The sequence below is a fragment of the Mugil cephalus genome, chromosome 20 (assembly GCF_022458985.1).
Source record: "Mugil cephalus isolate CIBA_MC_2020 chromosome 20, CIBA_Mcephalus_1.1, whole genome shotgun sequence".
NCBI lineage: Eukaryota > Metazoa > Chordata > Actinopteri > Mugiliformes > Mugilidae > Mugil > Mugil cephalus.
This window is the reverse complement of record NC_061789.1, coordinates 14,227,590-14,239,565: the sequence shown is the minus strand read 5'-3', so window position 1 is coordinate 14,239,565 and position 11,976 is coordinate 14,227,590. Positions and strand designations below refer to the sequence as shown.

At 45.7% G+C, this 11,976-nt stretch overlaps 1 protein-coding gene across 1 annotated transcript; it reads right to left on the bottom strand.

Moving 5' to 3' along the window:
* Positions 1–204: 204 nt before the first annotated feature.
* On the bottom strand, positions 205–11,359 carry hlfa (HLF transcription factor, PAR bZIP family member a). Its single transcript, XM_047572853.1, has 4 exons — positions 11,023–11,359; positions 9,847–10,206; positions 5,023–5,237; positions 205–4,066 (listed from the first exon to the last, which is right to left on the bottom strand). Exons 1-4 carry the CDS (start codon positions 11,135–11,137, stop codon positions 3,851–3,853), a joined length of 906 nt encoding a protein of 301 aa, XP_047428809.1. The 5' UTR covers positions 11,138–11,359; the 3' UTR covers positions 205–3,850.
* Positions 11,360–11,976: the final 617 nt, after the last annotated feature.

Here is an 11,976-nt window from a genome sequence, read left to right as displayed (position 1 = left end):
AGGCCACAACTTACACATGTTAATAAGAAAACCAGTGAATCGATAAGTAAGTTCTCAAATGTTTTCATATATAGTTATAATTTCAATTTAATCAAGTTATTTTTACAGATTCTTATTTTGTATCTAGTAAAGTTTCATATGTCTCAATTTTTAAACTAAAGAGGCCCCACTCTCATTAGAAAATGAAAAACAAGACACAGCAGGTAAGAATTGGGATTTTTTTTTATTTGACACTACAAATTACAGAGAGACAGAGGCTGAGGGCTGGACAGCACGAATAAATGTGATGCATCCACTCCGTGACAAACAAGAGCAAACACTCCTTTATGCTGTACTAGTACACACTCTGAAACGGTCTGTTGGTGTTGCCATGAATACAATGGTTACAAGTCTGTTGCAATGTCCAAAAGAAGAAAAAAAAAAAAAAAGAATAGAGCTGTCAGTGTATATAATATATATATATATATATATATAGATTTTGATGCACTAAGCCCTTCAGTGCAGATCTGAACCTATCCAAGCGGTGCGCTGATGAAAACTTTACATTGCTGAGAGACTGGGGAACAGTCAGTGTATTCAAGGCACTGGAATAGACTCAAAATTATGGTTAACATTTCCGGGTGAGGTAGTGAAATCACTCGACGGTGAGGTAATTTTGGGATACGCATGGATTAATTATTGGCTTTTTCCTATACACATACAGTAAATATATAGATTTATGTGGTCTAATAAAAAGATGCTCCAGAGATTTGGGACGCATCGTTCCAGTCTTCACTGCAAACCCTGTTCACACTCAAGTGCGTCTATACAGATAAGATGCCGGAGGAAAACACAACCTCTGAACCCTCTTAAAAGAAAAAAAGAAAAGAAAAAAGAAGCATTTATCATCACACACACACAGCTTTGGATCAGATCAGTGATGTTGGATCAAGTCTGGGACTGAGACTGGAATGTATGAGTTTGGTTTTGCTGGGTGGATATCCTGTTGATTCGAGTTTAGAAAAAACATTCCAATCGTCAAAAATACGGAAGCCCAGACATGCCAGTAAAAAAATAAAAATAAAAATTAAAAAAATGACTCACTATTTTTATCTGAGAAATAATTGTGAAGCCAATTTAGCAGTTTCAATAGGCTGGTTTTCTAAATGGAGAAATGGAAAAAAGTTTTCATTTGAATTTAGCTAATTTTTTTTTTTTTTAAAAATGGTTGAGCTACAACAAGCACATCATCCGCGTAAAAAAAATCTGCAAAAAATGAAACTTCTATTGAGAAAACCCATTTTATATTTGGACAATTATCATTTTAAATGATGTTTCAAGATGTGTGTATTAAATATGAAGTTACAGTCAAATGCCTGTTAGCTTAGCTTAGCTTAGCTTAGCAGAAATACTGGAAAAAGGGAAATGGAAATGGATTTCTCGGTCTGAACCAATTAACGGTGGATGGGTATTGTTACCCCCAGGGCAAAAGTCGTTTCCCATCTTTTTTTTTGCATTAAGCTAAGCCAACAAGCAGGAAATTGTAACATCACATGTAACACATCCACAGACCAAACACTGAACACCGCCCCGTACATGATTCAGCTTTAATTTTAGCATTTCTGGACCTCCGTACAAAACGCTCAGGAAAGTCGGTATCAGCCTTGAGAAACAGACATCAATCCTTTCCTGGTCTCAGACCGACCGTCTGGAAAGCTCGCACTTCTTCACAACTAACATGCGGGGGCGGGGAATCCACTGTAAGCCCTCAGTGAAGAAAAAGAAAAGGAAAGCTTCCCAGTGTCCATCACTCAGGTTCAGGGACACGCTACAACTGCAATGGCTGAAGGAACCCATCACACGCACTCACTCACTCACTCACACAGAGCAACAATCGTGACCAGCCATAGGTTTCCCTCCCTTCATAGTAACTTCATCCCATCAAATCAGAAGAGCTGCAAATATTTTTTAACAATCACATATGACAGAAAGAACTCGCTAATGGACGACTTTGGGGGGGAGGTCGCGGCGACTGAAATGGACGTGCGTTTTCTCGCTGGATGTGGGTTTCGGTTTCATTTTGCGTACATTCTTTCTTCTGAACTGTATCGTTCAGCATCTGCTTCTTTTTTAGTAAATGGGATCAAAATGATATTGGGGGGCCTACAGGTGGCAGCAACATAAGCAGGAGTGTTATAGTAATGATCATATTACAATAATGCCCAGGAGGTTTTGGGTGCTGCTGAATGTGCACAAATCTCTGTAAAACTACCACATCCTACCTAGAATATCAAAATACCACTATATTTGTTTTATATAGGTACGTTCTTTAATAATTTTCTGGATCTGTTGTGCCTTTAAAATACACATTTCAGTAAAGTATAGGAAAAATACTGTACAAAAAGAACAACTTATAGAATAGGTTCATATAAACATATCTCTTGTAACCAATATATCATCTCTGTTGTGAATCGTTTGGTCTGCAGTAAACAAATTGATCGGGCTAACCACAGTATTGGACAACACCATCCAACTTTTTTTTTGTTTAGTTTTTTCTCAACACCTCAACATCTTTTACATTCATACAGCCATCTTGAATAAGAAGGCAAACATAGAGCTACAGAAAAGACACTACAGACGTCTGTGTTCATTTCTAAAAATGAAAGCACTCGTTAATCATGCTAGGTTCAACAGAGGCGGAAAGAGTCGTCGACGACTTTCCGAAACGAAAGAAAAAAAACAGAGAGAGAGAGAGAGAGGATCTGCAAATCGATTTTCGTTCTGTGAAAGAAATCATGCGGAAAACAAGGAGGAAGCTAAACAACAAGAAGAGCAGTATTAATACTAACAATTATATCAACAGAATATATTTATATATATATATATATATTTATATATAAAACAACAATCTTCCATCTGAGAAATAAAAAGGTAGATAAATATGAGGCGGAGGAAATTTAGAGCGGGTGGAAACATTGCACCAGATCAGATTGTGAGACACGCTTTAGTGCAGAGGTTAACGAAGGTTAGCTTAGTTTATGGAGCCGAGGTGAAGGGCGGACAGAGGCGGAGAGAGAGATGCACGAGGGCCGATGCTTGTTTCTGCGTAAATATCGTGGAATTATTGCTCAGAGTCCAAGGGATGAAGAAGAAGAAAAAACAAAAAACAAAAGGAAAGAAAGGAATCTTCGCCATGATCGCACAGGAAAAAAGTTTGAATACTGCGGATGCTAAAAGAGAAGCAAGCTATGGGGGGGGAGCTGTGTCGCTAATAGAAGAAAGCTGAGACTTATACAAGAGCTTAAAAAACACAAGACTCGTGGACACGTCACAGAGGAGGAGGAACAACAGTTTTCAGTCCTGCTCTCATGTATAAAATCGGTATGAAAGTGAGCGACAAACAGCATGGCAACCTTTCTCAAAAGTGGAAGGTAGTGGGGAGGAAGGGGGGTGGGGTCGGCTGGTGGGTTGGCTCATAACTTCTCACAGTACATTAACGTGGGAAGTATGCATGTGTAAATATATATATATCCATCTATGTATATATATTTAGTCAAACAATGTGTTCAGAAAGTAAGAGAGGGAACTAAAGCTTATGATAAAAGTCAAAATGACAGTTATAATAGCAGAATCATACAAGTGCGTGTGTGTCGGTGGGGGAGGGGGAGGAAGAGGGTGGGGTGGGTGGTTGGGATGGGGGTTGGGGGGGGGGTCAGTGCCACCAAAAGAGACACATTGTCCTTCAAACTCGAGGGCGGTGAGGTTTGCGGAGCAGAGCGGGAGTCAGGTCGGGGGCCTGAAGGGAGGAAGGGGGGGCCGTGGAGGTGGGTTTTTAAGGGTGGTGGGGGTGGTGGGGGAGGGTCTCGGGGGCTCACAGCGGCCCGTGTCGGGCCTCGTATTTGGCCAGAATGTTCTTGCAGCGGCCCAGCTCCTTCCTCAAGTCTGCTACCTCCATGCGGAGGGCGGCGTTCTCCTTCTCCAGGAAGCCGGCTCGGATGGCGATCTGGTTCTCCTTGAGCCGCCGGGCGTCCCGTGACCGCTTGGCCGCCACGTTGTTCTTTCTGCGCCGGGCCCAGTACTTATCATCCTGCAGGGAAGAGAAGAGAAGAGACGACGGGTTAGAAGAGGAGCAACAGCAGACTGAGAGGCTCAGTAAGTAGCGTAAATGAGAGGTTCAATGTGTCCTTGTGAATTTAACATGTAGAAAAAAAAGCTATATAACACACGACTAATTACCAATACTAATAAAGAGGCTGGAATCAATGCTGCGCCACAGCAGCAAGAGCTATAGCCTCGAAAGGTATAACATTTTACTAGTGCTGGTGAGCCAGCTCCAGCCTGACAAATGGAAAAATATCAGAAGCTCCTCCACAAAAACCCTGAAGCCAAAAATCCTCTGCTCCTGTTCCTATAGCGACAGATTTTAGTCTGTTTTATTTGGAAGCTGCCGTCTGCAGTGGCAGGTTTTCCGTCCCCTTGATATTTAGCGTTTTGTCAGGTATTTCAAATATTCTCTCTTCTGAGATTTGATCTTCAAAAGACGCGAAAAGCCTTTGAAGCACCATCTACACCTGCACATTAAACTAACAAAAGTACATGACAACGCGGGCATGACACCAGGATCACAGCAGAACAACAGGCTGAGCATGAAAAGATGCGCTTTTTGTTATTTATTTCAGCTGTTTTCATGCCTGAATGTTTTTCACCTGTTTGGTTACGTAGTACCAAGCATTAAAAACCAAAAAAGTCTTCAATTTGCCTTTGTCTAAGCAACATTTAACATGTGAAACCTTAAGGTTTTTCACTACATTTTAATATCTTGAACTCCTTTCAATTATGTGTTTGACCTTAAGTTGAGAAAAACCCTAATAAAGGCCTTTATTGATCCCCTCCTCAGGCTGCAACTTGCCCCAGACCCTTGCATTTACAGTAAAAACACACTAATCTCTGCCGCAGCAGGACATTTTTTTCTTCCTCTTTTTTTTTTTTTGCATCGCTACAAACATGACTAAAAGAGACTGAAGAGCAGCAGCATCAGTTCACCTTCAGATCCTCCGGGATGAAGACCTTGCGGGCCTTTTTGATCATGGGCTGCGGCTTCAGCTCCTCTGCGGAGAACTTGCGTTTCCTGGGGTCGAATATCTCCTGGCCGGGCACGCTGGACAGGGCCAGGTCCGCTGGGTCGGGCTCGTAGGTCACCGGCACCTGAATGGTCTCCGGGTCGATGGGGCTGGGGGTGTCGCGGGCCGAGGGCAGTGCTGAGGAGGACGAGGGATATTTAAACTTGTTAGTTATCAGCAGGCACACATGCAGCCATCGTGTTTTCCTGACAACCTCTAATGATGTATGTATTTTTACAGTCAATAGGTTGAAATGATACGTGCCTCGTCCGGCCAGCAGGGGGTGCTACCGCACCATCTTAAAAAAAAAAAACGCTCCCTAAACTCACACTGACAGATCATTTCACAAACCCTTTTATCTTCAGAGTAGCAGCTGATCTAAGACCATCACATTCTGTCTGGGGGTAATGTTCGCCTCAGCGAAGGCAAATCTGATTGATTCGAAGCTGCGGGCCGCCCCCGCTTCCTTTCCTCAGCCGGCCTAGACGGAACAGCCACTCTGAGACTCATCACATCAGCGCCCATTTGCTCCTTTTTACTCGATACAGCAGGTTCTTTTTTTTTTTTTTTTTTTTTTTTTTTAATATTAGCTGATCTTCTGGCGAGTTGCACGTCATGACCCAAATCTTGATCAGCTTGTGGTGGGGGCCGCTCAATGCCGCTGACCTGCGGCGGAGCTTTAAGAGGCCACATTTTTGTGTTCTGTCTTTAAAACCGTGGGACCCAGAGGAAGCGATGGGTTCCTTCATCGAAGAGATGAAAAGCCTCAAATGAGTGCTCCGTTTTATCAGATTAACCAGAGGACGTTGGGGGTGTGTGTGTCTGTGCTGAAAGTGAAACATGTTTGTTTGCAAAACTATGCAGGACTAATAAAACAACCAATTATCACCTCGTAAAACTGAGGGGGAACACGGAATCAGTTCCTCTGCGAGAGCAGAGCATGCACAACAAGGCGTTGCAGATGAACAGGCGTTGGTGATGCAGTAGGGGTGGATGGATATGAGTTTATGTTTGTGCTCAGTTTGTGTTGCCAGGCAACAAATCCTGCACGAAACCTAAACAAACCGAAAACAGGAAAACAAAAGCTTCATTGTCGTGTAAATTTTTAAGATACATCGAATTAATTTTTAAATTATAAAATGCAAGAATTCCTTAAGCAATTGGGTTTTTTTTAGCTCGCTTCTCCTGAAGCTCTTCGATTGTTTGCTCGCGTCAGAAAAAAAAAATTCGCCAATTTTTTGCGATCTATAATCCGTTTTTGCCCGTGTATTATTTCCAGCACAAAACAAGCAAACAGTCCGGTAATCCGTCTGTGAGCTAAGACACAAATAGCCCAACTTAACCTGCCACCATTCACAGAGCGAAGACCAAGCTCCTTAGGGGCCGCGAACAGCCTGCCTCGCCCTAATCACCTCTAAGAGACATTTTTGATCTCCTAATTAGAGTTACAACACGGCGTGTGCGCGAGCCGGCCGGCAGACCTGTGCTGCCCTCGACCGACGCCTTTTCCAGAGGAGAGGAATTAAATGTGGATTCAAGAAACGTTCCCCAAACGGGGGGAAGTTTAAAATTAACAGACCAGGAAAGGTTACCTGACCTACAAAGAGTTGCGAGAAATACCCACTGTTTTATCTGTTCATGCGCGATGCTGGTTACAGGTCGGTGTCACGCTACATGATCATATCCAACCTTTATGTGCCCGTGTTATCAGTAATAACGCCGCAGTCAGAGATAAGAGCAGGGTTTGGTCTCTGTACGGGGACAGAGCTGCTAAACTCTTAACCTGGGTGTAACCTCTCAGAGGTTGCTCTAACAGGATTCAAAGAGCAGATGAGCGCTCTTAAAAACAGCCTCAAAAACTTCCTCTGCTCAATATAGCCCCCACACAAATACTTGAGCCTGTTAATTTAGCTCTTAAAGAGCCCGTATGTTAAAAATAGGTCTGCAGGATCTTAACCTGACAATTAATTTGTTTATCAATCCTGCAGGGCTTCTGCGTGTGTGCATGTCTTCCGAGTCGAGAGGAGCTCATTCCTCCGGGCCACTCATGCAGGACATACTGATCCCGTTCACGGGTCACATGACGAAGGGCAACGCTACTCCGTTTGCAACCGGTGGAAAAGATCAAATTCTGAGGACGTTCTCTTCTGACTCTTATAATCCCTCTCACACAAAGTGATCTCTGCATGTTAATGGATTTATGGATTCTATATTTAGCTCCTCGGGTTGTTTCCAACTGCGTCACATTTCGTTGACTAACACGGTGGAATGCGCCACAACACGCCCTTTGACCCCGCCCTCATCTGACTTCCCCTTTGGCCCCCGAGCCGGCGGCGCACCGGGTTCGATCCCGTGCGGCCGGCCCCCCGACACGGGCTCCCGCAAAAAAAACCAACCCTCCTTAAGATTTGGTTCTGATAACGGTTCTTATCAGGGAACCGCATCGCTCGCGTTGCCGCGCCACTCGCGGGCAAGAGAGCTCGGGGCAGACGCCGAGGCTGCCGCGGATGGCGGTGGCTGGTTAGACGAGACCAGACTCGCTGAGCTGGAACAATATTGCGTGCACGTGACAGCAGCACACCCATGTCCATGTGATCTCTGCAGGGTACAGCCTGTGCCTTGGCTCCGAGTCCAGGCTGTGTCGGAGCCGAGCCCGGGGAGGGAGGGAGAGGAAGACTGGACGGGAAATGGAGAGTGTTAAAGGGAGAGAGAGGAGGAGGGGAGGGTGAAAGCGAGAGTGAGTGAAAGGGGAGGGGGAGAGGGAGGGAGGGGGGGGGGGTAGCAGCAGGCAGGTTTGCGCCGTGACAAGCTCCTGTTTGCAGCTCAGCGGCGCACACGGCTCCTGCATGTGTCCATCACATGGCCCAGCACGCTGCAGGGAACCCCAGCCGCGTTCACGTGAGGGAGCACATGTGAAGACGCAGCGAACGCCGCGACGCACGCGCGCGCAATTCCCGCCTCCGTGCACACGCTCACATGCGTGAGGACAATCAAGTGTACCATATAGCTGCGGCCCCTCCGGGGCATCTGTTTATCTCCGGCCTCAGCGATCTGATCTCTCAGATTCAGCTGCTCGCCTCAATACACTTCATCAGCAGACGCTCGGTCTGCAGTGATGCGCACAACGCATCCTGCCGCAGCTACAGGTGGAATGATGTGCTGGTGAATTAGCTCTGATTAAAGTGAGCGTTTGTGCAACGAAAAATACCAGTTTATCAAAACACGATTCACCTGACCGGGCTCCTAGTTTGTCTCCGTCAGCGCTGTGGATGACGGGGACCTGTTGCAGCTCAGTCTGCAAAACCTTCTGCAGAGCTTTCTCCTTCAACGATGACAGAGAGTCATCACTGAACTTCAAACTTCACACTTGCGATGTGTCACTTTTTAAGGTGAATCTGCACTTCTTCGACTTAGCTTAGCGTCTCGAGGTAAACAGTCTGTAACGCTAATTCTCTCATCAAACCATTGCAACCAAAGAAGATGTGGAAACACTGACTGAAATCTGACATTTCTCATGGTTTCACAGAAACCGCCGCAGTCAGCTCAAACTGTTACGGTCAGGTGATTGTGTAGAACCTGACTAGATATTTAGATGGACTGCTGCGTTCGGGTTTAGGCTTCTCTAATTGAGGAGATTCCGGGAATTTCTTGAAACTGTGACATAAGCAAACTCTTCTTTCCCGCACCACAGACGTTGATGTCATGCTCGTGAAGTGCTGAGGAGATTTCCAATTGTCGCAGATTCGTCGGAAAAGGAGCAAAAACGGCCGATTGTGTTTCGGCGAAAAATTAAAACTACGAGCGGAGTGGCTGCGGCTCGGGATCAACCCCCGACTGCGTTCATTTGCATTTCCCTGACTGCAGGTCATGTGATTCAAGAGTCACAGAGGGCGACACCTGTTCAGCGTTTACAGGTGAAACACTCTTTACCAGCATCACACGCGCCGCCACAGCCCCCTAACGCTGCACTGGCCCGTGTTCCCTCAGATCTTCTGCCAGCCTGCGTGTGAAGTTTCCAGCGGTTGTGTTTGGCCAGCTGAGAGTTCACATGGAGACGGGTCGGCCCTTTTACAACGGTTTAAATCGCCCTGGTGCGCTGAAAACCTCACGCACACCCAGACAGCCGCTTAACAATCACACTCAGTTTAGTGCTTCCGTCTGAACCGTCTGCATAAGCTAGTTACAATAATACGATTTTCCATTATGAGAAGCTTCATCTGATCCCTGAGACACTGACTCTCTTCACTCCCCTGTTTTATATGCATCTTATTTAAGATCTCAAAATTTTGTTTTTTTCTGTCTTAAGATTCATTAAAGCCTCTGGCTGATGCAGCTTAACAACAAGCGGTTTCTTCCAATCACAGCTTTGTGAAGCAGAGACTTCACCTGGAGCCTGATCAAGCCGGACCCCGTTACTCCAAAGTCCAGTTCAGGGCAGGAAAACAGAACTGAAGTATGTCAGTGTGTATCTAACCTCTGTTCAAAAGCTGTAACCAGGAGCAGGTTAGCATCAGGAGGCAATGAGATCTAAGACAGAAACACAAACCCTTCAGGGACACGAACTGCAAAAAAAGTTCTCTGAATCCCTGGAGCGCTAATGTGTGTGTGCGCGTGTTACAGGTGAGCAAACAGCAGCCTCTCCACAGACACTGACATGTGTTCCCATGTGTCCTTGCACGCAGGTGTTTTTTTTTTTTTGTTTTTTTTCCATGTGCACACAAAGCCTCCAAATGCATGTGCTTCGTACCTGCTGTGCTGGGGCTGTGGAGGCAGGTCTGGGGCGCCATGCCCGTGTGGACAGAGGTGGTGGCGCGGCTGCTGAGGTCCACGACGGAGGGCGTGGGCGGGGCAGGCGGCGGGGCCTGCTGCAGAGGGGTCTGTGGCGGCTGCGGCGCCTGCGGGGCCTGGTCGCTCTGGGCCGTGTTGGCGGGGATGCCGTTTTCTGACAGGAACTCCTCCAGGTCCATGTACTCCAGCTGAAAGTTGTCCCCGTCATAAGGCAGGGTCTTGTCCCACAGGGTCGGGCCAAGGAAGGCCGACTGCGGGTGGTTGGCCGCACTGCTTTCATCTTCCAGCTTCTTCTCTTTCTCCTTGTCTTTCCCGAATCCTGCAAATGTTTGCACACAGTCATGTCATTGTCTCGCTGCAGACGGGGGATCACGGGTCAGAGCATGGGTATAAATAGAAAGTGGGTCTGAGGTTTCAGCCTAAAGGGTCCGTTCAATTAATTTAGCGGGAAACGTACGAATTGGGGATTGTTTTATTTTAAGTTTTACTGGAAACCATATTCTAACAAAGCAAAACAAAAATGATGAAAAATGTTCTGAAGATATAGAAAACAAAGTTTTAAGAATAAATAAAACAAAAAATAAATAACTATTCTGTTTGTGTGGTCTGACCCAGATACATTTAAAAACTAGGCTTTCATTCATGCTCAGATAATAAAGACGATCAATACGTTCAAAAATACAAACATCCAAAGCAGCTTCAGGGCAGAAACTACGCCCTCTATCGACCGCGACTGGCGTCGCTAATATAAATCCCATTAGCAGGAGGGTTTAAAGGTTATACGCGGCGAACCAAAAGCAGCGCAGTAATAAACAATAATAAGACACGGACATCAAGACTGCATTGTGTTAATTTAAATAGCCAATAAATATATTATTGTCATCTTGCGCCGAAGTTCGCTTCAACCTGACAGTGAACTAAAATTTAAGCCGAGACACACAGCATCTTATTTATTTATCTCTGTCGTACGCGACTAAAGGGGATGGCATGTATGCTTTTTCGACAAAGATCGCAAAACACTGAGAGGGATCACTCTTGGATGATTTCAATTAGGCTACATGCGTCGCTGCGTGGTATCTGTCAAACCCATGAACATAATAATAATGTTAAGCGAGTCGGGTGCTTTAAAACGTACCTTCATCGTGATGGAAAGGCAGTTTCAGTGGGTTTTCCAGCAGAGATTTCAGGACGCCGTGAGTCGGCGGCAGGAAAGTTGGGTTTATTGGAAGAGGTCTGGCCATTTTCTCCATATGTCTTTGAAGGGCAGTTGCAGTACAAAGCTCACAGAGACGGAATTTCTCCCCCAGAAAATGAAAGACCGAACTCGCTGGCCGGCCCGTGGAGATCCGCGCAGGATGGTCAGAAGCGACGCCGAGACTCGGAGGGAGAAGACGAGGCTCCGCGCAGCAGCAGGACGGCGAGCGGCTGGCTGTCTGTCGTCGAGGCTGACTGGCAAGTAGCTGCAGGAGGAGGAGGGCGGAGGGAGGGAGGGAGAGAGGGAGGGAGGAGGGAGCGTATGGAGCTTTGTGGAGCCTCTACACTCCTCCGTCCATGTGCGGAGACGGACTCCGTTGACGTCAAAGCACCGGGAGGCGGGGAGCGCGCTGCGTTCACGGCGCTCGGGGGAAATAAACAGCTGATCAGGTCATAGCAACCAGCTTGGGACATGCTGCCTTCATGGGCAGTCGGAAATGTCACATTTACATGTTCTTTGAAGCAGAAAGGAAAAAAAAAAAACTCAGATCATTTGCTTAGTCAGTTAAAAGTTAGAATACAAGAAGGTTCTTCAAATGATGTTCATGTAAGTACTTAGAGTTAAAAGTAAGAACACAAAAAAGGTTCCTCGCCAGTAAAAGCACTACATTTACTTTAGTAAAAGTACAAAAGTCCAGAAATGAAAAAAAGTCAGTCAATGGTGTGTAAAATCCACTGTAAAGTAAAGTATTCCAATGCTGTATTCTGTAGCATTAAATTATTATTGATATAAAAATGTAATTACTTTCTTTTCATGTTTAAAGGTGTGTACTCTCTAAAGCGTCAAGATTGAGAGGGAGTGTGGCATTTCATAACATTCAATCATTTCATGAGC

Coding starts and splice junctions, on each gene's coding strand:
- hlfa (XM_047572853.1), bottom strand. CDS start 11,137: ATGGAGAAAATGGCCAGACCTCTTCCAATAAACCCAACTTTCCTGCCG. Junction 10,207..11,022: donor GCCTTTCCATCACGATGAAG/GTACGTTTTAAA, acceptor AAACATTTGCAG/GATTCGGGAAAGACAAGGAG. Junction 4,067..5,022: donor TCATCCCGGAGGATCTGAAG/GTGAACTGATGC, acceptor TCTTCCCTGCAG/GATGATAAGTACTGGGCCCG.